The sequence below is a fragment of the Balaenoptera musculus genome, chromosome 7 (assembly GCF_009873245.2).
Source record: "Balaenoptera musculus isolate JJ_BM4_2016_0621 chromosome 7, mBalMus1.pri.v3, whole genome shotgun sequence".
NCBI lineage: Eukaryota > Metazoa > Chordata > Mammalia > Artiodactyla > Balaenopteridae > Balaenoptera > Balaenoptera musculus.
The window spans coordinates 50,570,225-50,598,043 of NC_045791.1; the positions used below are offsets into that span (position 1 = coordinate 50,570,225).

Here is a 27,819-nt window from a genome sequence, read left to right on the forward strand (position 1 = left end):
CACTTAAACCCAAGGACTATTTTCAGAGGCCTGGGCAGGACTGTAAGGTCAAACTGGACGGTAAGGCGCCTAGAGGCCAGCAAGCATGGGAAGCTGTTGGCCCCTGGGCTGTAACCAGAGGCCAGCGGGAGGGGGTGGATGGAGAAGCTGCCTTGTGGGAGCTGGAAACTTGGATGGGGAGTCAACACCTCTGACATCTCTCTCTTCCTGCTTTCTCGTGCCACCATTGGCTGAACTCAGCCAGAAAGCTGCCAGTGGGCACCCAGGGAGATGTGGGTAGCGGAGGTCCACCTCCCACGTGTAGAGCAGAGATCTGATGGGAGGTAGGGGCTGGAGGGCAAACAGAGTAACCAGCATAAAGCCGGTGGTGTTCCTGGAGCCTCACCTAGGGCCTGGCAGGTAATAGGGCACAAAGAACGTTAGCAGAACGAAAGAACCCGCTTAGGAGACTGCTGGTGAGATCTGAGCTATCAACAGTAACAGTCCATCTCTTAGGAAACAGGGTGAGCATGAGATCACACTTTGTCTCCAAGTCTTTCTGAACTCGGCATTTCCCTGTGTGTGGGCCACCTCCTCTCACTGGTGCTGGGGACACAAAAGCTGAGGGGTTTTGTGGCAGGACTCAGGTAAGGGAAGCCACCTGCGGTACCAGCTTCCCAGACCCAGGCATGCAGGGCATCAGCGGAGAAAGATGCAGGCTAGAGGAGTGTCTAGAAACAAACAGAAGAACTGAGTAGAGAGGGTGTTGAAGAGCTGGAGAATTAATCAAATGGAATTGTGAAAATATGGGGTGAGAAGGTCTAAGCACTGGGACTCGTGACTTAAGTCTTGAAGCAATTCTTTAGGCAAGAGTTTCGTTTGTTTTTTAATTAATGAATAATGAATCTATTGGCCTAGCCAGAGATAACTTGAACACCAAAGTCCTAGGTTCCTGGTTGCATCATTCAATCATTTAAAAATATTTATAGAGAGCCCATTAGGTGCCAGGAATTGTTGTAGGCACTAAGAATAGAAGGGTGAATAACACAGGTATGGTTCCTGCTTTCATGGAACTTCCAATCTAGTAAGAAAAGGAAAAAAGAAAACAAAGAAACGAGGAGCATTAGTTTGCTAGGGCTGCCATAACAAAATATCACAGACTGGGTGACTTAACAGAAATTTATCCCCCCTGCAACCCCTTTCTCTACAGAGGACAGAAGTCGGAGATCAAGGTGTCAGTAGGGTTGATTGTTTCCTTGGCTTGCCTTCTCGCTGTATCTTCACATGGTCATTTCTCTGTGTATCTGTCTGTGTCCTAATCTCTTCTTTGAAGGACAGCAGTCATACTGAATTAGGGCCCACCCTAAGGGCCTCGTTTTACCTTAATCACCTCTTTTTCTAACCATCGATGAAATTTTTATTATGTTAATCCCCTTTTTCCAACAAAAAGGAAGAAAAGTTTCAAGGGTATCATAATACGGCAAAAAGTTAACATCCTTCATCTTCTGCAATGAAGACTGATGCATACACGTAATCTATTTCTGGGGCTTTTAGGGATATGTACATAGAATGCATAAATGTGAAAGGTACCTTAAGGCCTCTTTAAAGGCCTGACCTCAAAATACAGTCATCTCCTGAGGTACTAAGGATTAGGACTTCAACATGAATTTGGGGGGACACAACTTAGCCCATAAAGCATGATAATTTCACATAGTGACACAGGACAAAAGTAAAGAAGAAACAAAGTGATTGCATGTCTGCCAGGGCTCTTCAGACTGGGTGGTCACAGACGCCTTCCAGACAGGGGATTTGGGCTAAGATGTAACTGACAGGAGTGGCTGGAGGAGGAACTTGGGCAGCTGCAGACCAGGCGGTAGGAGCCCGAAACACCAAGCCGCTGAGGGAACAGGCTTGAAAGTTCAAGGAACAGCGAGAAGGCCAATGTGATGAAGCAAGATAGACGAGGAGAGAGCAGGTGACGACATTCGAAAGTTAGGGAGGGACGGGTCATACAGGGTCAGTGTTCCAGGGTAAGGAGGGCAAGTTTTAGGGTAAGAGTAATGGGAAACCTTTCAAGGACTTAAGCAAGAAGTAGCATAATCTGACATGTTGTCACTTTTCATGAGAAAAAGAACATGGGCTAAGTAATGCCCATCCTAACCGTTACTGGAAAAACTGCTCCAACTTCGAGCGAGTCAGCAGTGTGTGCAGGGGTGTCGTGGGCATCACATGACAAGGCAGGGTGATGGGCACATGGCCACTGGAAGAAATAAAGGACTAAGCATTGCTGAGGATTCAACCCATAGGCGACAAAGTAAGTCTGGGCAGAGAATGAGAGGTGGAAGATTTTACTGTAAGGATGCTGAGCTGTGGGACAGGAAAAGCCTCCAGGTTCCTTTAAGGAAAGCAGCTTGAAAAAATATGACAGATTGGCAATCATCAGCCAGGGAGAACCCTGGCGGGGAGGGCAGACTTCCTGACTGAATGTAGTTCTTTTGTGTTGTCACTGTTAACACATTTCTTTGTGTAGTTCAAAGGCGTCTCATGGACTGTGAATTGATGGATGATCACAATTTCCAAAACACCTCCCTGAAGGAGCCGAGCATCCAACAATAACAATACTTGCTGTTTGTACGTTTCATAACTGATGGTTGCATCTGAGCTAGCCTGCTTGGTTTAGCACAGCACTCCCCAGACAGGGAAGGCGAGATGCAGAAGAGAAGGGACCTCTTAGGGCTTTCCTACTGTGTGCAGGCATCATGCTAAGTGCAGAACTCTCTCAATCAAACCATCCCTGAAAAGGTAGGTACACTTGCTTCTTGTTACTCACTGTGGTGATGTTCTATAAACTCAGTGTGAATCATCGCTCCTATGAGAAATACAGGGCTGGGTTCCTGCGAGCCTCTGTTCACAACAGTTTCATCAGCTGATCAATACATAACTTTGTTTTACACTTGCTTTTGTTTAAAGACACTTTTATGTAATATATATTGTAAATTCATTAACACTGAACTCACAGCTAAAAGCACCAAAACATATGTCTGAACAAAGCTTGTATGAGCTAATTGTGAAATATTCTGGAATTTTGCAAACTGGTTATTAAACAGTCATTATGAAAAATTATATAAACTTACAATTTAAAATTATATTTTAAAATACAGGTAATACTCAAAAACATCCCTTTCTAATTATTTGCCTACATTTTAATATCACCTATGCTCTTGAAGTAGGATGGGAATACTATATGATGGTGTGCTATTATGCATTTCTTCCTGACCCTATGTTCAGTGACATTAAATAGGCAGCTTGAAATCAGCTGTGGTGGAAGTATTTACTCTATAGCAATGGGCAAAACCTGAAAATTGAGATGTTTGTTTGTTTGTTTGTATCATCCAGTTGTTAAATATTTACCAGCGTGCCACAATCACCCACAATTTATAGATGCAGAAACTAGGACTCAGAGAAGTCATGGATCTCTGTCACCCAGCTATCGAGCAGTAGAGGTGAGATTTGACCCTAGACCTGAGTGATTTCAAAACTTATACCTGTATCTTCCTAGTACATTACACTTCTTCCAATATTTGCCTTTGTTTCTGAAGACTTGGGATGCCCAGCTTTCTACCGCATTTGAATTGTCCATTGGCTTTTTCTTATTACCACCTTTAATTTTTCTTACAGATTTCAAAATTTTACCCCTCTAGTTTTCATCCCTGTTTTCCCTCTTTTCAATGTTATATTGTTTAGTGCTCTCAGATACATCAGGGCCCCTTCTTAGGGGAGATTCTCAATAAACCTAATACATCAGTGATTGAACTCAATTTTCCAAGTTCACTGTATCTTTCCAGTTCACAAGGCACATACATCTTTCCCCAACTTAACCCTGGGAGCTTGTAAGGGCAAACATATAACCCAGAACACAGGTTTAAAAGGAACCAATTCAAACAGTTCAATAATTCAACACATTGCAGGTTAGAAGGATAGAAGATATCTAGGTAGTGGAACTAGTTATTCAGACATCTAGGTTTTAAGACTCGGCTGAAAATCTCATAGGGAAGTACTCCTAAGGGTGAGTAGGGATGGAGCGCTAGAGAGAGAGGAGGTTGTAGGAAATAAAAGGGCGATTACCAGCCTTCCTTTTTTGAGTCACAGCAGTTAATTAGATTATCAGAATTAAACTCCTGTTTCCTATTAGTTTTATTGACCCAGGCTACTAGTAACTACCCAGTAAGCCAGCCAGCAAGCAAAGTGTAGGATGCCAGGCCATTTGGAGACATATCACCAAAGATGAGTTCAAAAGGGTCCCTAAAGTTTTTAAAAGTAATGAGTGTTTTTTTCTCTCAGTTGAGGGCACTAGATGGATGGTTCATAGAACAGAGCCCTGACATACTATACTTCCAGTGCTGCCATTTCTTAGTTATACCACTTACAAGTCATTTCTGAGAATATATGAGACAATTTATGCCATACTAGCTAAAAACACTACAATGCTAATGAATTCAATAAAATTCACATCAATATTAAGACAATACATGTCTTGAGCACCAATTCTATATGAGGCTTTCTGGTAGGCATTGTGAGAGATATAAATAAGACAAAGGTAAAGCTGCTGAATTGAAGGAATTCTCAATCTACTTAGAGGGGCAGGGCACAAGCAGTGGTTATTTTAATGGGTCAGGTAGCTGTAAAAGAAATAACACTTGTTCTAGTATGCAGATCAAACGTTATGATAAAGGTAAGATGCTTTAGAAAACTGGAATTACTCTACATATATAAGACACTGTTATCGTCATCATATAAAATACACTGTAGTATAGTCATTGCCAGAAAAGTTCAGAGGAAAGGGAAGTTGCTTAAGGATCAGGTAAGAAAAGGTTTCAAGGAGAAAGCCAACAAGAATGGATAGGATCTGGATGAGTCAAGTGGGAAGAGGAAGGGCATTTGATACAAAGGGTATAGGAGAACCAGTGAGTAAGCCCTTAGCCGTGCCCCCTGAACCCTGTCACCTCTCACTCCATCCTCATCCCTCCCCATGGCCTCTCTCGACCTAGTTCTCAAGTCCATAGTCTCAGAACATGCTCTGTTGTGTTATATCTCTGACATTTTGGCCATACTACTCACTCTGCCTAGAAGGCCATTTCCCTCTTCTCCATCCAGCTAACTCTTGTATGGTCCTCCTGCTAGAAAGGTGGAACGTGGTACTCTTCCTAGAGAAGAAAAGGTGCAACCATTTAACTCCATCAGGGTGCTTATCACACTACCTTCCTCACTTGATTGTAAGCATCTTGGGGACAAAGACCTTGCTTTTTACATCTGGATCCTTAGCCACCACACTTGCTGCATTGTAAGCACTCAATAAATGCTTGTAGAATGAATGTATATATTTACAGAAATAGGAAATTCAGGAAGATGAAGATGTTTTGTAAGGGAAAAATGAGCTGATTTTTACATTTTGAATTTGAGCTGATGTGAGCCCATTCATCTGGAACTGTGTGCCCAGAATTGGAAAGATGGGTCTATAACTAGGTACCATTATTATTTCCACTTTTTCAGATAGAGAGACAGATGCACAAAGAGGATAAGAACCTTGCCAAGGTCTCAGAGCCAGAAGGCAGTGATGCAGATAACTTAGTCCAAGCTCTGAGTTGTCCCCCTGTTGCCTACTGAAGCAGAACTTCGGGAAATGCCCAGAGTAGACGGATACAAGGAAGAAGATAAGCCAGCAAAGAGCTCACTGATAACCAAGATAGAAAGAAATACAATGATGTTAATGATAATGATGCCCTTCCCTTCTGCCTCTTTCTCCCTTCCTTTCCTTCTCTTCCTGACCTGTTCGGTCCTAACGCCTAAGATGGGACAGAGCAGGGTGATGTCTGTGCCAGGTGAGGGAGTCATGATGGCCCAGAGTTGGGTGCTGGAGGCCACGTGGGCTTATGGACATTTCTGCAGAGGGAGGACAGCACCGCATGGAGAACTGGAGGTGAAGAGGGTGCCCATACAAGGTGGGGCCCAACATAAGGCCTTGAGCCTGAGCAGGAGGATGAGGGCATCCCCGCAGAGGCGCAGCCTGGCATAGAAAGTCGGAGTGGCTGCAGTGGGAGATTGGTTACATGCAGGGCAATTGACCAAATATATAATATATTAAGGATAATGGGAGCCGCTGTCAGAAAAGGGAATTACAAATATGGAGGGGGAGAAAACTGAATGAACTTAGTAGTATTGGATTAAAATTATAAATACATGGAGAAGTTGATTTGTGAACTAGGTGCCCCCTTCTCCATTCTTTGGCCATTGAATAAAGCTTGTGTTGTTCCAGACTCAAAAAAAAAAAGAAATTATAAGTACCCATGTAAACTCATGGTTTTCAATATATAGATAGATATCAAGATAAATATAAATATATAATGAATATATCAAATAAATATATAGATAGATATCAAAATAAATATAAATAGATAAAAAATAAATGTAAGTATATATCTGTGTATATGTGAGTGTATTTATATTCTACATTCCCTAGGTGTCCACCTCAGGGTCTGGAACCAGTGACTCCCCAGTGAACACAACTAGTGCCCCAGGTCTTGGTCTCTAAATCCATCCTAAATCCATTCTCCACTGACAGGAACCAGGGCTCCATGAAGAAGTGGCTAAATCCAGGGCTGGGCAGGAAAGCACAGACTGGAATGGAACATTGTGTCGAGCCAGAAAGCAAGGAAATGCTCAAAGAATGATGGGAAAATGGTATAAGGCACAGAACCAAGTTGATGGGGCTCTCACTGGCCAAAGTTAGGACATTTTGTGCATCAAAATTAATAATAGTAACTGATTATGATGCATTGAATAAAATGGGAAACTGTGAGTTCATATACATTAGTAAATGAATAAACTGAAAGTTTGATGAGGAATGAGGTGTTTGCATAGTTTCAAGGTACATCCCTGCAACATGTTTATTAAGCTCAAATGCAAAAGTTGTAATTTTACAGCAAAGAAGCCTGGCAGACACCATCTTAATTAAGTAAATGCCATCAGTAATGGTACAAATGGAATCTTGAGTCACTTGATTGGATGCAATAAGAAAGCAGCATCACTTCTGTTGATATTCCTTCCAACAGGAATCATATATATGATTAGATGCATAACCTGAATCTCATCATGAGCAAATATCAGATAAATGCAAATGGAGGGGCGTTCTACAAAATAATTAACTGGTAATCTTCAGCTCAATGGTATGAAAGTCAAGCAAAGACTGAAGAACTCTTTCAGAGTGAAGGAGACGAAAGAGACTTGACAACTGGATGCAATGCATGATCCTGAACTGCATCCTGTTGCTATGGAGAACATAATGAGGACAATGGGTGGAACCGAGGAGTAGATGGTAGTAATGAACCAATGTTAATTTCCTGCTTTCGATGGTTGTGGTTTTGTTGAAGAATGTCCTTGTTTGTAGGAAATACACACTAAGATATTAAGGTATGAAAAAAAGAAAAAATTCTGTGTACTGAACTTGCAATTTGTCTGTAAATTTGAGATAATTTTTAAAATCAATATATTTGTTTTCAAAACCCTAATAATGTCTCAAGTGAAATTTTCAGATATTTAGATGCAGCAAGATCACTTTTTAAAAATGAGAATGCCATCTTTGAGTTCCAAGAGCAATAAAGCAATACAAACTGTCTCAGCCACTTAAAGGGAAGTTTAGAGAAAGAAGGAAATACATTAGCTAAAACTTCTTGAGAATTCTAAATTGTTTAAGTAGAATAGTCATGTTAGTTTTTTGCAATTTTTGAATTATAATAGTTGCAGTTTTCAATGTTTTCTGTGTGTAATACAATCATCGTTAATAATGCCTTACTTTATTTGGCAAAAATAAATTAGAATGATAATGATAACAGTAATAGTAAACAGCTAGTGTTTATTGAACATTTATTATGTACACTTTGCTATGAGTTATGTGGTATATTACTTCCATTTTACCTATCAGGAAATTGAAGCTTAAAGGGCTTAAGAAATTTCCCCCCAAATTAGCATATTAATGTATAGTACAGCCAACTTTTACAACCATATTTTTCATGCTCCAAAGCCTATACTATTAATTCCTGCCCTCTAGTGCCTCCCATGGAGGCCATAGAGAAGGGAATCTTAGGGAAGATATCAGAAGCCTAGGCTTCATTCCAGATCCAACCATTCCTTCATTGTTTACTCCCAATCCAATTCATCACTAAGTCATCCTGGTTCCATTTTAAAACTCTACCCTTTCCTCTCCATGTTAGTTAAGGACTCGCCATTTTTCTCCTGGTTCCTGGCAACGGGTTCCCAGTCTTCCTGATCCTTATGTCTTCCTTTTCTAGAATCTCCATACTGCTGTCAGAGTGATTGGTCTGAAATGCGCATCTGAATATCACAAATATGCTTAAAATCCTACGTGGAAGAAGACCCCTGTGTGGCTCCAATTACCTTTGGGTTAAAGTTAAAACTTGGCACCTAAGGCTTCCCATGTCTCGTTTCTGAGTATCTCTTCAGACTCAACTATAATATAAAGTCCCATGCAAACTGTGTACTCAAGGAACTCTTCTGAATACACCAACACACTCTCTTATGCACAGATAATTAGTATGTGCCCTTGGAGCATCAGCAAGAGTGACCGTCTCTTGCCAGCATTTTCTGGCATTCTCCCCTTCCCCAACCAAGCTGATCAGGGTACGTCTTTAGAGTTCCCATCACATTTCTGTAAAGACCTCTTTCATATAACCTATCACAATGTAATATAACCTTCCTTCATCACACTAAGCTCCTTGAAAGAAGGGATTGGAGTTTATTCGTCTTAGTGCCCCTCAGAGTGCCTGGATCAAAGAGGGGGCTACGTCAGACCTCACTGAGTGACTGAAAGAACGAATAGGCATCAATGAATTATCAGTCGTACAAGATGCTTCCGAGAGGCAAAAATGAAAGAAACGGTGATTTTCTGGAGAACCATTACAGAAGCATTGCGGGAGAAGCTGAATAAGGGATTAAATAATTTGAGTAAGAGGACAACAGGGGAAGATTTTAAACAAGTACACAGAGGGCTGGTTGACTGAACCTAAGTTCTGAGTAAACTGGTTTATATACTGCATGCCCTCAGTCCCAGGGACGAGCAACGGCTTTAAAAAATTAGTTTATACTTCTGATTAGGTAATGCAAGCACATCATATAGAATTCTAAATGTGAAAAGGGAAATAGTAAAGCTCTTCCTCCTCTCCACATCCCCCAGCTCCTAAGTTCCAGTTGCAGAAGGAATCAAGGTAAATAACCATTTGGAGTGCTTTTGTTTTCTAAGATTCTATCTCCATAACCTGGCAATGATTTATAGGAAATAACTATAAATCAATGATTTGTAATGTAGAAGTATAACCATGCTGAAAAAGGCAAATAAATCCTGGGTGGCACTTTATTTACATAAGCAAAAATGCCAAACTCATACTGTGCCCTGGAGACAAAAGCAACCCTCTTCTTGACATTCCAGAGTGCATTTTAATTGAAATCCGTTAAGTTTGGCCCTAGATGAGCTTAGGAAAATGTAAGTAATAGCACATGAATATTAACATAGGTGATCCAATGAAGATATAATGTAATTTAGACTAATCTGCATTTGTAAAATATTTTTCTTAGACTTTTTTGGGGAGAAGTCAAGCCATAGATCATGGCTGTAGGATGACTTGATTTTTAATTAGTTGTCCATTAAGTTTTCATTTCCTAGGGCTTATTGGGGAAAAGTAAATTTACACTAATTTGTTTTATGCAAATTCATCTATTTGATTTCACCTTTATTCTCCATTAGCACCTGGAGATTTTCAATTAATATATATGGAACTTGGACACGTGCAACAATGAAAATTCAGCCCTAGCACACTGAATACAGGTTTGTATTTATAAGTAAGTTAATTGTGACCATTTGGACTTTAATTTAAAAATTAGGTAATTTTTATGAAGTAGAAAGTGGTAAAAAAAAAAAAAAAAAAACCTATTTTGTGCAATTTTAAAAACCACAAGACAATTAGTACAAACTGAGCGTAAAAAGTTACTTTAGATGCTACAAATTAGGCTGGCTATTAACAATAATGATATCCGGGTGCCCGCCCCCCTACCCTTCCTCCACTCCTGCTATAGTTTAAAACACTCATTAGTGCTTCTAAATTAGACAGATTTTTTTTTTTTCTCATCCTCAGACTTTGGGCATAGGTACATTTTTTTTTTTTTTAATGTATGCATTAAGGCAAGGCTTTAGAAATGTTTCTTCCAGGTTTGGAGAGATATGGAAATTAAGGAAACTAATCACTGCAGCAACCAGAGACTAAAAATAAAACGTTGTTTAGTCAGAATGAGATTGCTTCTATAGTTCCCTCTGAGGGTGATTGGTGGAAGTGATGTCATGTCTTGTAAACACTGTGGCTCTCACGTGCTTAGAATGGCTGCAGAGATGGTACTGGTCCTCTGTCAGCTCAAACAGTCCAGGGAGCGGGGGCTTTGTCCAGGATTCAGAAGCAGGATGTGTCAAGGCACAGTGAAGATGTGGCATGCTGGTGGCCAGCCTCTGTGCCTGACCCTCTCACCCCTGGAGCCCAGCAACCTGACCAAGCGCTCCTGCTTACTCTGTCATCAGAAACAGAGGCCAGCAGCCCCAAGCCCAGATGCTGTCCCTTTACATTCTTCTTGCTGTAGATATGGTAAAAATTATCTCAGATGTTCTTGGCACGCTTTGCAGAAGTTGGCTTATTTTAGACTCCAGCTTTCTTAAATTTATTCTTAGCATTAGGCCACCCTTTGATTTTATCCTTGGTCCCAAGACTTTTCTTATCTCCTATGTTTATATATTTTTAACCAACAATTCTCCAAGAAAGTTCTCTAAGTGGCCCCTTGGGATTCTTCTGATTCCTTCTCAGTTTCCTGCTTGTCAAGGCCATTTTTAATCAGAGCAGTGGAGTCTCCCAAGGGCATTTGGACCATTTCCCATTTTAGAGTTCCTGCCCGGTCATACTTACCTTTGCTCTCAGTGTTTTGAACTCTGCTTCCCAAGAGCTGAAGATATAGGCCTATCCATAAGCAACATTCTCCGTCTTGTGGATGGAGAGGAACTAGCTACCGGGGCCACTTTCTCAGAGTTGAATTCAATTAAGTGAAAACAATTATTTATTGGACATTTACTTTGCTCCACATACTTTATATAAAGAGTTCACTGAGTAGAGTGGGAGTCAGACCATGAAACGAATAATCTCGATACAATGGGGTAAATGAATCAAAAGAAGGGCAAGCCATGGATAACAATAGTACTAAGGCAAGAGTGTACTGTGTCTGGGGAAAATGACACAAGCTGGGCTTTGGAGATAAATGAAAGCCCACGAAGGCCACATAAAGGTAGAAGGAATTCTAGGTAGAAGGAACCAGCATTATGCAAACTCCTGAAGATACGGACTAACAAGGCCTGCTGTCACCATTTCACTTATTAGTTCTAACTTTTTAAAAGATTAAAGTTAGCATAATTGTTATCCTTTTAAAAAAGTGTTATTTGTCTTGTTTGTTTTCTAAAGCAATACATGTTTGTTTCAAATGTTAAAATTATATAGAAATGTATGACCTAGAAAGGAAGAGTCCTCCACAGTCCCATCCTTCAGAGATATACTATTGTCTGCCTGGTGTATATCTGCCTGGATGTTTTTTCTTATATAGGTACCAAACTACACTCATACTCATTCTTTTGCAGCCTGTTTCTAAGTATATACAACTAAATATTTTATATTCTATCCTCATTGTTTGGATCTGTTTTTTCCCAACATCCGGGTTGAGTGGCAGTGCAGCATAGTTACGAAACACGGAAGCACTGGAATTAGATGAATCCCAGCTCTCTCGCTCCTAACTATGTGACCTTAGGTAAGTCACTTAAGCATCTTGTGCCTCAGTTTTCCTATGTGTATTATAAGGATCTATACAGATCTATCTCAAATGATTGCTATGATGATTTAAAAAGTTAATATTTGCAAAGCACTTAGAATATCTTTACAAATATTACATATTGACACATGGTAAGTCCTCTAAATGTGAGCCCATATTACCATAAGTTATTTAAGCAGGTCCCCTACTGATGGATGTTTGCGCCATTTCCAATTCTTTGCATGCTTTGGCTACTAAAGAAACTTCAAGGCAAGTTTTGAACTGCCCTTAACCTCTGTTACATTTGGGGGTCCTTCTTACTAACTTACTGGCGCCAACGTCTGCTTACAGACACTCAGCAGATGTGTCCTCTTTGGCGGAAGCACACAAAAGGGTGGGTCGGGTGTCTTCCAGATCAGTCCGCTGCAGGTTTTCTTTCTGCAGAGAGGCCATGCCAGCAGGCAAACGCTGAGCACACACAGGGAAAGGGAGCAGGAAGACGAGGCTCCGAATGATCGAACGGTAGGTCAAGCTGGAGGCCTGCACTGGAAAGAAGCCAAAGAATGAGTGCAAGCTGGGAACATATGGCCAGAGACAAACCTGAAGTGAGAGAGCCCAAAAGGATGCCTTGGGCACCAACCTTTTGAAAGAAGTATAGTGTACGTTCTTTGAGATGCTTCACTATATATAGTTCTCATCAACCTGTAGATACAAACGAGGTGATGTTAATATCAACTCCAGAACTATAAGCCCTTCCCCCTTTTGCTCACACAGGAACTCAGCTTCCTCCTCCCAGTCTCCCTGGGCCATTTCTGGGAGTTAGAGATTGGGGATTCTCATATGCTCGAGGACAAACCTCCTGGCCAAGGTGCCTTACCAGCCACAGCCTCAGGTGCTGCAGCCTCCTTGGAGAACCCGCGCTGCTACTTCGTCCCCACCCCTGCCCTCCGCAGCGGGGGAGGTGTGCGTGGCAGAGTATGTGTAGGATGGGATGCCGGGTCAGAGGGGAGAATGACCCTATCTCCAAATCTGTGTCTAGAGTCTGTCGTGAACTTAACTCCCCTCTTTTCTCTCCCTGACCTCAATCTCTGCTGAAGTTCCAGACAGGTCCCCTGAGGCTGAATTGAAGAAAGGGAAAGGCTGACATATTTCAGCCATCCCCCCTCCGGTGTCCTATCTGCTTTATCTCTCGAGTCACTGAAGAACAACTATTGACTGACCGTTGCAGTGGGTTGAATGTAAAACAAATCCCAGTTCTCTGCCCCTTTCTGTGTGTGTGCCCTTTGCAATGAGAGACTCAGCTCCTCCCATTAAGGACTGGAATCTCCCACACCCCCGTGAATTGGGGCTGGCCTGTGACTGGCTTTGGTCAGCTGAATGGGGCCGAAGTGATGGTGTGTCGGTTCCACGCCTGCACCTCGAGAGGCCTGAGCACTTCCATTCATTCTCTTGGCTCCTCAACACGCCCGAGAACAGCCTGGCTTAGATTTCAGGCTGAGGAAGGCTCGCCTCAGCTCCCAGCAAGCCACCCGACCAGCAGAGCCCAGAAGAGCTGCCCTGCCAAGATCAAGAGACATTTGTAGATGACCTGCTTTCGCAAGAGTAGGGCCAGGGAGACCCAAAGAATCACCCAACTGAACCACACACTTGCGAACTAAGTAAAGTCATGTGAAGCCACTGGGTTTTCTGTTTATTACACAGCATTATTGTGACAAGAGATGACTGATACAGCCCTCTTTCTAACCTCCAAAATCAAGGTTTTGTTGCAGATTCCAGCACCCTTCTGAGAAGCTCAACAAATAGCCAAACTCTAATTCTCAGTATAAATTCAGCCAGGACACCCAGCTGCCTGTACAACAGTCTGTGGGAGGAATACTGTAGTGAGATGGAGATACTTTAATTTCTCCAAGAGGACTAAGGGAAAGCTAGTTAGCCTGCTGGGAGAGACACACATGAGGAGTATGGGTGTGAGCATGTCCTACCAACCTCCCAGAGGGCCACAGAGACCACGGTAAGCTTGGTGTGATGGCATTTCTTGTGGGGTTGGCAAGGGAGGCCAGTCTCCCCATTCTGAACTGAGTTGGGCCTGATCTGAGACCAAGCGTAGCAGGAATTGGGGGAAGACTCGGAGCTGCCCCAGGCCCTGGATCCAAGGCACCAGCCAAGTCTATCTACCATCTCTGAAGGCAAGGAAGCCCTCCAGTGGGACATATCAGAGTGACATATTACTAACGTCACTTTACAATCTGTCTTAAAACTCTTTCAGTATGACGGGTGCCTGGTCTAATTGTAGCCCTGTGATAGCTATGGCTCCGTGTGGTAACCTACAGTGATAACGTTCCTTTGCAGAAGCTCAGAGGAGAACCTTGTTAAGTGTGTGAATGGTGGTCCCTGACTAACGACCCCTCCCTCAGATTACAGGGCAAGTCCTCCTCCCTCATTGTCTCTCCCTCTTCATGTGTTATTTCCAGGGACTGGGAATGGAACTTGCACATCAAGGGCAAATGGGTGGAGTCAGAGTCACCTGGGCAGCTCTGGAGTGTTCCCCTGGGCTGCGTGGATGGAGCTCCTTCTGGGCTGGGGACCTGTCTGCCAGTCAGAGCAAAGCTGCCCACAGACCAGCTGTCACAAGGCAACAGGCCATTAGCTGGAAATCTCAGGATTGACCCCTGGGCCACAGGTGCAGAGAAAGCGATAAAAAATAAGTTGCTGATGGCTGATTTCTGGTTCTCTTTATCCTTCTGAGTGATTTTTTAAAATGAGGTTGAACATAGAAAAATCCTCCTTGACTTGATAGCTTAGCTTCTTGGTCCTCTTGGGACAGTAGTGAGGGTTGTGTTGTGTTAGGCCCCTCGAGGTAGTTAATGCATGCCTGCTCCCTGGTAGCTTTTTCTGGACATTTTCCACTATAGTCATGGTTATATAGGGGTGGTCTTAATTGTCTGGTACCTTGGCCCTGGGGTGATTTGGGGCAGGGGGACTATTGGCTTGGTGTGTAGATAAGGAGGTGATAAGGTAGATAAGGGAGATAAGGGAGGTGATTGGGGGTCTGAGCTCTGGATGGTTGGATTGCATATCAAAGCCATGCTTATAAGCTACTTGTCTACTATCTCTAGGAATTAGCTAACCCTGGAAGGTGCAGTCCCTCCTCCCCAACCCAAAAGACCCCAGTGTGTCACAGCAACTGAAATACAGAAAATAAAAAACAAGGTGAATATGGCAAGCTGAGAGAATCCCTCTAGTCTCAGCCCTGAGTGACTGAATTACCAGGAACGCTTTATAACCTCTGGACTTTCTTTCAAGGCCACACAGTTCAGGACACAGTATTCTGACCCCTAAGTATTTACAGGAGTCATTCTCACTCTCTCACTCCAGCTCTCTTGACCCGGAGCCATTCTTTGCTTTTTCAGAAAACAAACGGGATTAAAGTCCAGGGCTGGGACTTCCTCCTTGGGGTGTTTGACAAGGACTGACGTACTCTAGGCCCTTTGAATCCCGGAAGTCCAGGACACACCCAACTTTTGGTGCAGCATCCTGAATGCCGGAGCATAGGTAAAAGGACTGAAGCAAACATTTCACCATGAGGGACCCACTGACAGATTGTTCGGTGAGTAGCTCAGTGTGGTTTGCCTGTGTGTGAGAGGGCGGCTGAGGAGTAGATTTATGTATTAATGGATTTGAACTTAAGAAATTTGGGACGCTCAGAAGCCAAACATGTTTAGATATTGGCACTGGTACAAAAGTCTGTGGTTTTTCTTTGGTTCAATTTAAAACAGAGCTCTTTCTAGCAAATGACAGGGCAGGTAATTGTCATCTTTTATTCTCATATTCTTGAAAAAACTTTGAGTGTATGTAGCATTATATTTACATGCAGATGGTGGCTGTTTGGGAAACATTCTTCAAATCTATGCCAGTGGTGCCAATATCGTGCGTACTGTAGACACACAAATGCACAGAATATCTGCAGCCAGTTTGGGGCTCTGGGAATGAAGTCAGGATGCAAGGGGGTTTTGCGTATTTTCCCATATCATTTAGAGCCCAGAACTGCAAGGCCCGAGGGAGGAAGTACAGACTCCGCACTCTGTCCGCCCTGCGGTGGTCCTCGGACATGTTTACCAACGTGTTTGTTTCAATCCTGGGAGTGGTACCAAAAATAGAAGGTTGGTCAAATTGTGAGGTCGTTAGCTGCAAGAGCAGAGATGTAATTTAGGAAATGAGGAGCAATTAAAATAAAGGGTGGAGGGGGGAGGAAATAAAGTAATCAAAGATTGTCAGTGTGTTATCCCAAGAAATGGTGCCAAAAAACTAAAACTGGTGACATCGGAAGCAAGGGGTTGCATTCATCCTTCAAGTATTTTATTAAAAACAAACAAAAAAAGGTGGAGAAGCAGATAAACAGGGGCTGCAATAAAACCATAAAGAAAAAGATCAACAGAGAATTATTGGTTTCGTTTGTGTTTATTCAGTGGATGTGGAAAGCACAGGCTTAGCAAAGATGAAACTGTATCCACCATCCCACGGAATGAGTTCAGGAATCAGACGAGCTAAATGAGATAAAGTCATGGTGGCTAGTGATATTAATAATGACAGCGTAGTAGCAGGCTCTGCCTACTTTTACTTTTTAAAAACACAATAGTCTCAGAGGCAAAAAATATACAAATCAATTTTCACTGCAAAGTAAAGGAGCTGTTACAGTGGAGGATTACTGGACTGAATGTCAATATTATGACACAGTATGAGTGTGTTTCGTGTTTGGTAATTGCAATCATTGTTGCTTTTGTTGTGGTCACCCACTTACAATGCTTGGTGTCAGTTTGTTTAACTCTTGTAAAAAAAAAAAAAAAAGTCTGCCTGCCGCAACTAAGACCTGGTGCAACCAAAATAAACAAATAAATAAATATTTTTAAAAATCATAAAAAAAAAAAACCCCAAAAAGAACACAATAGTAACATGTGTCTAAGGTAGAAAGAAGTTCCAACAATATGGTTGTATACAGATTTTAAGGGCGAAAACTCCTCCCTTTGATTTCTTCCACCCCAATCTTGTCTCTCTTGGTAAGCTAACAGATAACTTTTCAAAAAGTCTTTTCTCGTTTATGTATTTGTTGTTTGTTTATTTTTCACTCCTTGCATTTGCTCCCTTACTAAAATGTTGACTCCTCTCCTTTCTCCTGATAGGTTAGCAATAATGTTTTTGTATAGGGTGGGTGAGTGGGACGGGGATGGGATAAGTGGAAGCAAAACCTTGTCACTAACGGTCACCAAAGAAGAAATTAAGAGCAAGGGAAGAGTGAGATAGTGGAGAGGAAAACTGAAGCCAGGATAAGTTAAAACAAAAACAGAAACTAAAAACCAAAAGCCTAATATCCCTTTCTAAGGCTGACTTCAGACCTGGAACTAGGAGAAATATTTCCTTTGAGCAGCTCCCAAGACAACCCATCACCATATCTCTATGTCAGCTTACTGCTCCCTCCCTGACATGTGGAGTCCTTTTCCCTACGCTGAACTATTGCCCCAAGGACTCCTGTCCTTGTCTCCAAACTTGAAAGTCATCTTTCTGGGCCCACTGCCACCAAACGTAGTCGAGAGTGGGAGGATATTCCTTCAGCCAGGGTTTCTGAATCCTCTGAAGTCACAGAATTTTTATTTATTTGCAATTGTTTCATCTTCAGCAAGTGTTCAAGTTGATTTCCCGGTGCGGTCCTAGTTTGTGCTTGGGCCACAAGGCTGTGTGAAGATGAGGCTGCAGTTTGGCAACAGAATAAAACAAGGGAGTGGACTGCAAAAGAATGCTTCATGAAACAGGTAGTTTCATGAAGAAACCAAAAAGAACGCAAAGCTTTAACTTTCTACAAAATATTCCATTTCATGAGTCTCTAGGGTTACACGGAACACAACTAATTCATAAGGCCTTAGCTTAGCTACAGTTCTTAACTTGGTCTACCCCAGTGGATCCACATATGGAAACAGTGGTTTGTGTGACCTTCAATGGGAAAAGCATGACCTATTTATTTGTGTTAGTTTCTAACTGCAATTTAGAATTTCCTCCAATTTTGAATATAAGCAGCAAGCCCTAGTACAACTGCAGTGTCTGTGACTTTGTAACTAATAAAAATCACTTATATTTTTATATAACATTACATTTGTTTACAGATATCTAGAAATACTGTTTACTCACACTCAGTGTGACTTAGAAATTTGGGTAATTCTTAAGACTCATTATTTAGTATGTTAATTAAAAAGCATATAAAATATGATTTAAAATTATATTTTATAAAACCTATATCAATATAATTAGTTTCCTTTATAATCCTGTTAGTTTGTTTTATGCATTTGAAAATATTTTTCTGAGTAAAATAGGTCTCACCAGACTCCAGAAAAAAACTTAACAACCTCTTCTTTTAGGTCATGCTCCAATGAGCAAGATAACCTGATAGCTGGGCCATTCTACCTCAAAGAGCTGGGTTAGTGTCTATGCACAAATTACCAGTCACCAGGGTAGCACACAGATTGCTTGAATGCTGTGTAGGACTTTTAACTAATCTTGAGAAAGTCAGAGCTTATTTGAAGGAGATTTTTAAAAGTTCTCTTTTTGCAAAAGAGAAGAATTGGCTCTGGGCCTTGATGCCTTAATGCCTGTGAGCTTAGTTTCTAATCCTCAAAATATGCCAAAGGAAATCATTTACAAATCCATGTGCAAGGAAACAGGATCAGATTATCTCCAAATGAAATAATCTAATCATAAAAAAAAAAAAAAATAGCACCTTCCTAAGAAACAACGCCATAGAAATCAAGGGCAAATAATTAACTCTAACCAAGGTTTTGCTTTTACTCACTCCTTCAGTATCCAGGTAGGGACCAGTCGAAGCAGGCTTCCCTGGGTCCCCATAGTCAGCCTCTTCTCTTAACTTCATCAGCTGTTGAAACAGTAGTGTGGGGCTGCTCCTTCAGCCTGCTTCAGACGCCAACCTGAGCATCCCATCTCCGTGGCTCAGCCTGGGTCAGAAGATATTAACTGGCACTAATATAAAAGATGCTGGGGCAATGGTCCATGGCTCCTGAGGGGTGCTGGGACACTGCAGAGATAAGGAGGCAGCTTGGGTCTGGCGTGGATGTCGGCCCACAGCATCCGCAGTGTGCATATGTGGGATGTGCCGTTTCACATTTTGTGGGCCTCTGTTTCCTCATCTGTAAAGTAAGAGGAGAAGAGGATGAAGTAGGCTGTGTTCTTTAATGTATCTCACAATCTGTGACAGCCTGCCGTGGAGATTCTAAATATTCCCCAGGTGCCTAATAAATACAATTTCTTAGTTTACAAAAGCAGTACTTAGAGATATTACGCCACATGAAATCAGTAGCACAGTGCCTGGCATGTGAAAGGCATCCAACAAAAGCTTATTTGATTAAATTTAAGTAGAACATCATGGTTTGTTTAACACTATGAGGATCATCATTATCCCCCACCCACCAAAAAAAAAAAAAAAAAAGCAAACTTTTCATACTTGCACCTAGAATGAAAATGGATTTTTCTAGAGTGATTGAATTTAACCTTCTTAATCATTCAAATCATGGAAAGTCAGAAAGAGCAGCTAGGCCAAGGCTGATAAAGTGAATTTTTTGTTGTTCACAAGACATCTAATCATTTCACGTGCCAGTTGCCTCGGTTACTAACTTTTTCGTAACGATAATATTTATCCGACAGAATTTGCTTATAAGTGCTGGGCAGAAGCATTTTCTTAATGGCAGAATGGGACATGTCTGTGTACATTAGTTATCTCCCTGAAGGGATTTTTAGGTTCTCAGAAAGATCCCACATATTTCTCCACCAGCCTGCAATCCCTTTATCAGGGGAAAAAAAAAACATGTCGTTTTTTCCTAGTAATTAATGACCTTAGGGAAAAGCAGCATGTTAATATAAATTCAAATGGAGATGTAAGATCAACAGTAGGTTCTTTCCTGGAATGAATATTTGGTAGGGGGTGGGGTATTCAAAAGCTCAATAGGTGGGAAAAAAAACAGGAAAAATTCATCTTCCACGACTCTGGGTAGAGCAAAGCCTTCTGTGCTGGTTGATGACATTGGGGAGCGATCTGCACTGCTCATAATACTGAAAGGTAATACCACTCTGAGTACACTTAGTGTGATTATACTGATTAGCTATTTATAAATATATTTATTTCTAATAGATTCTCTAGTTGATTTGCTCACTTAACATTTCTTATCACAGTTCTGTCTCTAACTAATGAGGTTATCTTTCGCTGTTTCGGCCTTAACTATAAAATAAGAGGATTGGACTTTAGTGGTTTCCAAACTGTGCTCCATGGAATCCCTTCAGAGACCCCTGTGCTGGGTGAGAGTGGGGTGGGGAAGAAAGATGGGAGAGGAGAAGGAGAGCCAAAGCCAAGGTCAAGAGACTTCATCCCCTCAAAGCAGATAAGTTCTAAGATTTTCTGATTACACACACACACACACACACACACACACTGGATGAGATGGTCTCTGGGGTCTGCTTTGATGTTTATGCAAGTCTGCTTTTGCAAGACAGCTTTTGTCTTCAAGTCTGAGTACATGGTACAAGATGAAAGGTACAGAATCATTGAATCTAAAAAAGGGGTTATGCTGAAATAAAGGAACTATTCTTAGTCGCTCTTTTATTTATTGATGTCACCTTTATCTCAGTCTGGATCAGGGTTTGTCGTGGAGTGTCCAGTACATTATATGTAGAGTCAACGATAAAGATTCTCCCCATTGCTGTAATAAGCAGAACATCCCATTCATATGATCATTGAGTTAACAACAACATAATGTATTGAAGAACTTCCTGACTTGTGTGTACCTGGGCACACAAGTGCCCAGGGGTCTGGGGGATGAGTTACAGGTGGGGTGTAGCTGGGGGGCTGAGCTCATGGGCCAGTTGCCTCTACCTTGAACAACTTTGTCCATTTACCACATTGTTCCAGTACAAATATCATTTTCCATGTATACCATGATGTGAAAAAAATTAGGAAGTACTAGCCTATTAAATGACAGGAAAATCCTCCCCAAATCCAAAACTGGGAGCCCCAGGGGCAACTGATGCCATAAGATGTGCTTGGTTTGAGCAGATTCTTGCTTAAAAAAGTTGCATCTGAGTGCCTTAGGGAAAGACAGGCGGTCTCCATACTGCCAAAGCTCACCCACTCTCCTCTGAAAGCAATCGAGTTTTGAATCATTGGTTTATAAACTTTCCGGGCTTCCTGGCTTCCTAGAACTAGTCCTGTGGAGATAGTATTTTAAAAATGTGTCTTGGAGAGTTTTGATGGCTTGATAAGTTTGGGAAATGCAGTAGCCCCTGCAGCCCCAGGACAGGGAAAAATTCTCAACTGGTTCTGCTCATTTCCACTTTGGTTAGGGGCAAGGTTTCCCCTTCCTGTCCCCATCCTCATACATGGTATCCGAGGCACCCCATTCTTTCCCCAGGACTATCAGATGCAAATCGCCTCTTCTGGTGATGGTGGGCTGATGGGGGTCCACGTCCTAAGACAGCTCATCTCAGAGTCCCTTCCCTCCCCTCCTAGTTTTCCTGATGGGAGTTTCTTCTCTCTGCTGCTCGGAAGGCATCCTTCCATCCAACTCTCTGCTTCGTCTTCTCCCAGCCCCAGCCTTACAGAGTTTGAGAACAGAAAAATTCACTTTGCAAGCATGCATCCAAATCTTTCTCTCCTGCACATGGCCCCCTGATATTTTTGTTGGGTCTTTGTTTCTGTTTTGGTGTAAGCTGGAGAGAGAAACAAGTAAGACACTATTTTTAAAAATAGCTTAATAGTATGTAATACTGTGAGATATTTCTAAGTAAATAAGAATGCTACAGGACATATAAAGAAAACCATAAAATTTTATTGAACATGAAATAAGATTTGAACAAATGAAAAGACTTACTCTGCCCTTGGGTGGGAAGTCTAAATACCATAAAAAAGTTAATTTCCTCAAATTGAGATATATAGATGTAATGCGATTCCACTTAGGATCTCAACAGGGATTTTTAAAATTATAATTAGATAAATGTTGATATGGAAGAATAAATGTGCAAGAATAGTCAAAGAAATTATTAAAAGGAAAAATTGTTATTTAAAAAGAGCAGAAGCAAAGTGTCAATATCTCTGTAACTTAGGTAGTGAGAATATAATGTGTATCCTAATTATTGTTTGTATCATTATTATTTATAAAACATAAAAATGTTTCATAATTTAAAATAAAAAGTTAAAAGACTGTGTATGAGTTAGAACTATGTTTAGCTGCATTATTTAGAAAACCCAAAATAAAAGTGGCTTTTAAAAAAGCCTACTGTTATATTTCTCTCATAAATAAAATAAGTCCAAAAGTAGAAAGTTGGGGGCTTCTGCGGTGGCCCCCAGGGCATCAGGGACCCAGGCTCTTTCTCGCTTTCTGATCTAAGATCTTAGCATGTGGCATCCATCCTCAAGATCACCTTACGGCATCAGCTGTCATTTTAAGTCCAGGTTTCAGGAAAAAGGAGGAAGGAACTTTCACTAAAACCCAACACAAAACTTTCACCCATACCTCTTTGGGAAGCATTTAGTCACATGGCTACTACACCTAAGGGTGAGAGGGGCTGAGAAATGACTTTATTCCAGGGGCATGTGCCTGCTAAACATGTCTCTGTTTTCTTCTCATGATACCTAGGTATGTTTTATTGGATGTTATTTGGTGTTATGGGAAGAAAATAAAAGCCTTAAGGGACAATTTAGTGAAAGTGTTTAGGTAACAAAGGAATAAACAAAAAAGCTAAACAATTTAAAAATGCTTACCAAACTCTTCCATTGTACTTATAAGGGGAGGAAGGAGGCCTGAAAGTATCACATCATTCATAGATGACTACTTATGTTTGTGGAAATAAAAATGAGAAAGCTTGGTTGCGCAATAGTGATTTTACTCTCATGCCTCAGAGGAGAATCATTTCTTCATGACGGAGGCTACACTTGGATTGCACTACAGGTATGTTTTGCTTGCTTGGCAAAGAGTTTAAAATTTTGTGAATTGTTTGCTGCAAAATTTTAAAAATTATGTTTCAGATACCAATCCTCATTTCAGCTTTTTTGCACAAAAAAAGCTGGTCCATGGTCCAGAGTTGTTGTGGCAGCTGTCTCTCCAGTTCACTGCCCCCATCCTGCTCCTCCCTCATCCAGGTGCCTATAGGCACCAAATTTTTGCAAACCTTGCTTTAGGAGTTAACAATGTCCTTCTAAAGAGCTTTGCCCTCTCACAGTTGTTTTTGTGTCCCAGGCAGTTTCAGTGAAGCTGTTTGCTCCTATTGTGTGTCTACCAAATCCTGCCATGGCTTTCTGTGTTAAATTCAGGGGAAAGTTAAACTACTGCATAAAGAGAAAAAGATTTGGTAGCTATAGGATTATGTTTCTACATCCTAGGTATTGGTTGGTTCCACCCCTGAAGGTAGGGACCTGGCTTAGGTCATTTCTTTAGGTCTTTCTACCTCTGTGCCCTATGTCCTCTTTGCTACTCTACTAGCTGCTTACTCCAGGTGCTATAGCTGAAAGGTTGCCTCAGCTCTGAGGATTCATATAATGGGAACATGCCTGCCCCATAGTAGGTGCTCAGGAAGTGTGAGTTTCCTTCCCTTTCCCCTTCTCAACAAGTGACCAGCAGCATGCCCGAGACATTTGAGGGCTGGAAGAGGCTGGCTCATTGTATGAACAAAGAGCCACCACACGGCACTCAGTCTACACAGAATTTGCATCCTCTTGTGTACAATCTTATTTTGAAAAATGTGATGGGCTATCGCATCTCCCAGATGGAAACGTTGAGACAGTGTGTTTGAGACTTGATCACCTCACTCACCCACTCTGTGTCAGGGAAGCAGCAAAATCAATTGACACTTGCCCTCTCCATCTGGGCACTTAAAATCTATTGTCATCAATGTCTAGCCTCACCAATACAATTTTCAGAATAACATTGTGGAGTTCTAAGTCACATGACAAAATCTTTTGACTGGAATTTTTGTGTCTACAGGCTAAATTAATATATAGATAAATTTATAAGGTTTGGTTCAACGAAAATGTTCAACTCATTATTATAACATTCTTATTACTAGAGTTAAATGAGACATAGAGGGGCCTAGGAGAAATTTTATTACCAAATTATTCACTTACGTTTTCTATCTCAGCCAAGAAGTACTCACTTTAATGGTTCAGGGTTTGTCATGAGGTCCAGAGATAGTATTTTGGAATTTGCGGGGAATATGCAGTGTATTTCAGAATGTACTTTTAGCCTTCCTGGGAATAATAGGGGTGACAGGAATCCAAATGCACCCCGCTGTTGAATTGTTTGCATTTGGCTTAAGAAGAGACAGGTAGACCAGCTTTATTTTTGAAAAGTTCTCCAGGATCTTTCACATCCATGCAGAAGAGACTTCATCTTTATTTTAAGAACTCACCCAAAAGGTGTGCATTCTGTAGCTGCATGATCATTTACAACGACAGTCATCATTACAGCAGCATTCTGAATTTATAGGAGTTCAGTCTTTGGAAGTGCTCATAATCCCTCTGTGCATCTTTTTCAGTATAATAAAGTATACAAGAACCTAAAGGAGTTTTCTCAAAATGGAGAAGATTTCTGCAAGCAGATCACATCCATTCTTCAGCAAAGGTACAAAATGCATGTTTGCACGAAGCAGTTCTTCCTCTTTAGTTGCAGCAAGCGATATAAGTGGAGGAGTGATTACAGCTGTCCTACTTTCCAGAACACAGTGTTATATTTTGGTACTTGAGAAATTGGTTTGAAGAGTGATTCTCTGTTATTGCACATTTATCATTGGGGCACCATAAAAATCAGGAAACAACAGGAAGTAATTCTGCTCGGGAAGGCTCAGTCAAGTCCCTTCTGATTATTACCCTCTCCTGGGGCCCACCATTGTACCGATGTGTACTACCATTAGTGTGCTCCTCACACGGATGGCAATTATTCGTTTACATTTCTGTCTCCCTAGCAAGGGTAGTGGCTGCATCTTATTCTTCTTTGTATGCTGAGCTCTTAGAGTCCGGCCTTTTGACTTCTTCAGTAAGTGTCTGTTGAATGAATGCGTGGATGAATGAAAAGTCACCGTTTTCAGTATCATCTTCTCTCTTTTTTTTTTATTTGCTTTTTTTTTTTTAACGTCATTATTGGAGTATAATTGCTTTACAATGGTGTGTTAGTTTCTGCTTTATAACAAAGTGAATCAGCTATACATATACATATATCCCCAATAGTATCATCTTCTCCTAATACTAGATACGATCATGTGTAAAGCTGTTCACTGTGGTGAAATGAACACACTGAACTCAGTTAAGAAAGTTACAAAAATTCCTGCTTAAAATTAGAGTCCACGAGGACTGAATGGGGCCATAAAGGGTGCTTAGGCCATTTCCCTGTGTCCAGACAGCTCTGTAATAAACAACTCCAAAGAGACCTTCAGAAAAGATTGTTTATTCTTTCAAGGGAACCCATTTCAAATTTAAAATATTGCATGTGTACCATAAGAACAAAGATGCCTGAGTTGATTGCATTCTGTATTAGTAGGTCAAGAGCAAGGGAGAACATTAGCTTTATCAGGACTGATGAATGAGGCCAAGGAAAGATACAGGAGAGTTCAAATATGCTTTTTTTTAAAATTATATTTATTTAACGAATGCTTATAAAGAATTTGGATTACCTTTTGTTTTTTGTTTTAATATTTATTTATTTATTTATTTATCTATCTATCTATGTATCTATCTATCTATCTATCTGCGCCAGGTCTTAGTTGCAGGCACGCGGCATCTTCATTGCCCGGTGTGAGATCTTCGTTGCATTGTGCGGAATCTTTAGTTGTGGCGTGCGAGATCTAGTTCCCTGACCAGGGATCGAACTCGGGCCCCCTGCATTGGGAGCGTGGAGTCTTAACTGCTGGACCACCAGGGAAGTCCCCAAATGTGCTTTTTTTTTTTAATGTTTGAATTTTATTTTATTTATTTTTTTATACAGCAGGTTCTTATTAGTCCCCAAATGTGCTTTTATAAAGAACAACCAGGTTTGTCAAATGTAGTCAAAAAGAAAAAAATTTTTAGTAAGTTATTTCTATCTTAATAGCCAAGTTGCTTTAATTCTATGAAAAGAAGAGGGAGGACCAATCTGGGAGGGAATTTTTTCTGTAAGAAAATATTTTTACCCATCTCAAAGGAAATTATTTAAAATAAAACCAGTTAACTATTATACAAGTTCAACCTATTACCTAAATTAGAAAGCATCTCCCTCCTGCAGATCAAGAAGAATCTATACACAGAGTAGCCATACAAGTGACCTGGGTTGCAGTCAGCTGGGCCTTGATTATTTGGTGTCTCCAGGTTCAAAACTAATGCCTGGTAGAGAGCTGTGAAGATGGAAGCCAGGTGATAAATAATGCCTGGTAAACAGACTCAACAAATGACTGAATAAATCTGGGGGAATTACTTTTCCAAAATGGCCCTATTGTTTTTCCCTTGTCTAGGTAACTCTGTATCTCCGCCTTGCCACAGACATACCTACACCTACTTTATATACAATCAGAACCTTCATTTCTTACTTGTGTCTCTCTTGAAGTTGCTTCCGCAGGTTACCATCTGCCCTGGACCTATTCACATGCAAAACTCTCCATCCACACATTCCAGAATGGCAAACAAGCTCCAATGAAGGAGAAACACTTGGGTAGCTAAAGATATCTCCCTTCATGGTTTTGCCTCCTCACAGAGCAGAATTTAGAATTTGAAAATCTAAAGAATACTACTGGCTAGCAAAATTACATGCCTATCTCTGGGATAAAAACTGCATAGCATAAATACAAAAAGGGGATCTAATCGTTTACCTAGACCAAAAAAATTATTCTGGATATTAGGTTGTTTATACAATAGATGCTTTCCTGAACAATGTATAAAGCTAACCTTTTACAATTAAATCATTTCCCCTTAACCAAGATGCCTTGTGTGAATTGCTTTATGTTTATTCCTGATAAATGTGCATTTGGCAATATCTCCTCACACTTGAGCTTGAAGCTCTCCTCCCTCTGTTTAGCTGTTTGATCATGCAGTTAACCTGAAGGATGTCATCCACACTAAAAGAGTTAGGTGTTTCGGGAGAACTGTTTTCTGATGGACACAAACTCCCTACTAATCTATGAATATGTGGCACACTGTGATTTTTCCAGCTGTATTCCTACGTGTCAGCTGGCCTTTGCTGAGGCCACCTCCTTTGCCAGGACTGGGTCATTTCTTTCCCATGGGGAGTGATTCTGATGTCACTACCTCTTCCAATGAAGTGTTTGAGCTTTGAGAACATAATTACCATATCAAAATGATGAATGGCCACAACATAGCTGGTATTACACCTGCCTTCACTGACCCTATTCTGCGAAATCAGCAATTAGCTCCCCAGATACACGAAAGATAAAAAGCTGTTTCCCACCAGTTATCTGGACATGAGCACTGGGCTTATTTTCCTCTTAAATAGATGGGCTTATTACATATGAATCAATGATACCTTTCCCTTGTATTAGAAAAATGCCTAGAAAGCTAGTACTCTTGAAAAGAAACTATCATATTACTTAGACAATAGACAACTAATGAGAAACTCCATCATACAAGTAAAAGAGTACTCTTGGAATATATATAGCAGGCATTTCCACTGAGGTTTGTGACGTAGAAAATCATGAAGGCAAATCCAGTGGCCAATATAATGAAAGATTTAGTGAGGGGGCATATGGGGCTTAAGGATACCTGCCACATAAAATGCATTCAGTAAATCCTTGGAGATTGAATGAATAAATAAATGAAAGATAGTTAAGTGTTTATTTTCTTATTATTACATCTACATTATTAGAACAGGGTCTTTACTATTGTTGTATATTAACAATTCCAGACACCTTACTTAAGAA

The 27,819-nt window shown here is 41.0% G+C and overlaps 1 protein-coding gene across 7 annotated transcripts in view; it reads left to right on the forward strand.

Annotated features, from left to right (window-relative positions):
- Positions 1-15,225: 15,225 nt before the first annotated feature.
- NOSTRIN (nitric oxide synthase trafficking) overlaps positions 15,226-27,819 on the forward strand; it is a 57,514-nt gene continuing 44,920 nt past the window's right edge. For 3 of the 7 annotated variants that reach the window (XM_036857635.1, XM_036857637.1, XM_036857640.1), the window contains exons 1-2: positions 15,228-15,487; positions 24,457-24,542. In XM_036857635.1, the coding sequence (XP_036713530.1) occupies positions 15,461-15,487; positions 24,457-24,542 (113 nt within the window). In that variant the 5' untranslated portion in view covers positions 15,228-15,460. Of the gene's footprint in view, positions 15,488-22,825; positions 22,875-24,456; positions 24,543-27,819 lie in introns of those variants that run through there. The other 4 variants (XM_036857638.1, XM_036857636.1, XM_036857639.1 and 1 more) reach the window with 3 other exon arrangements.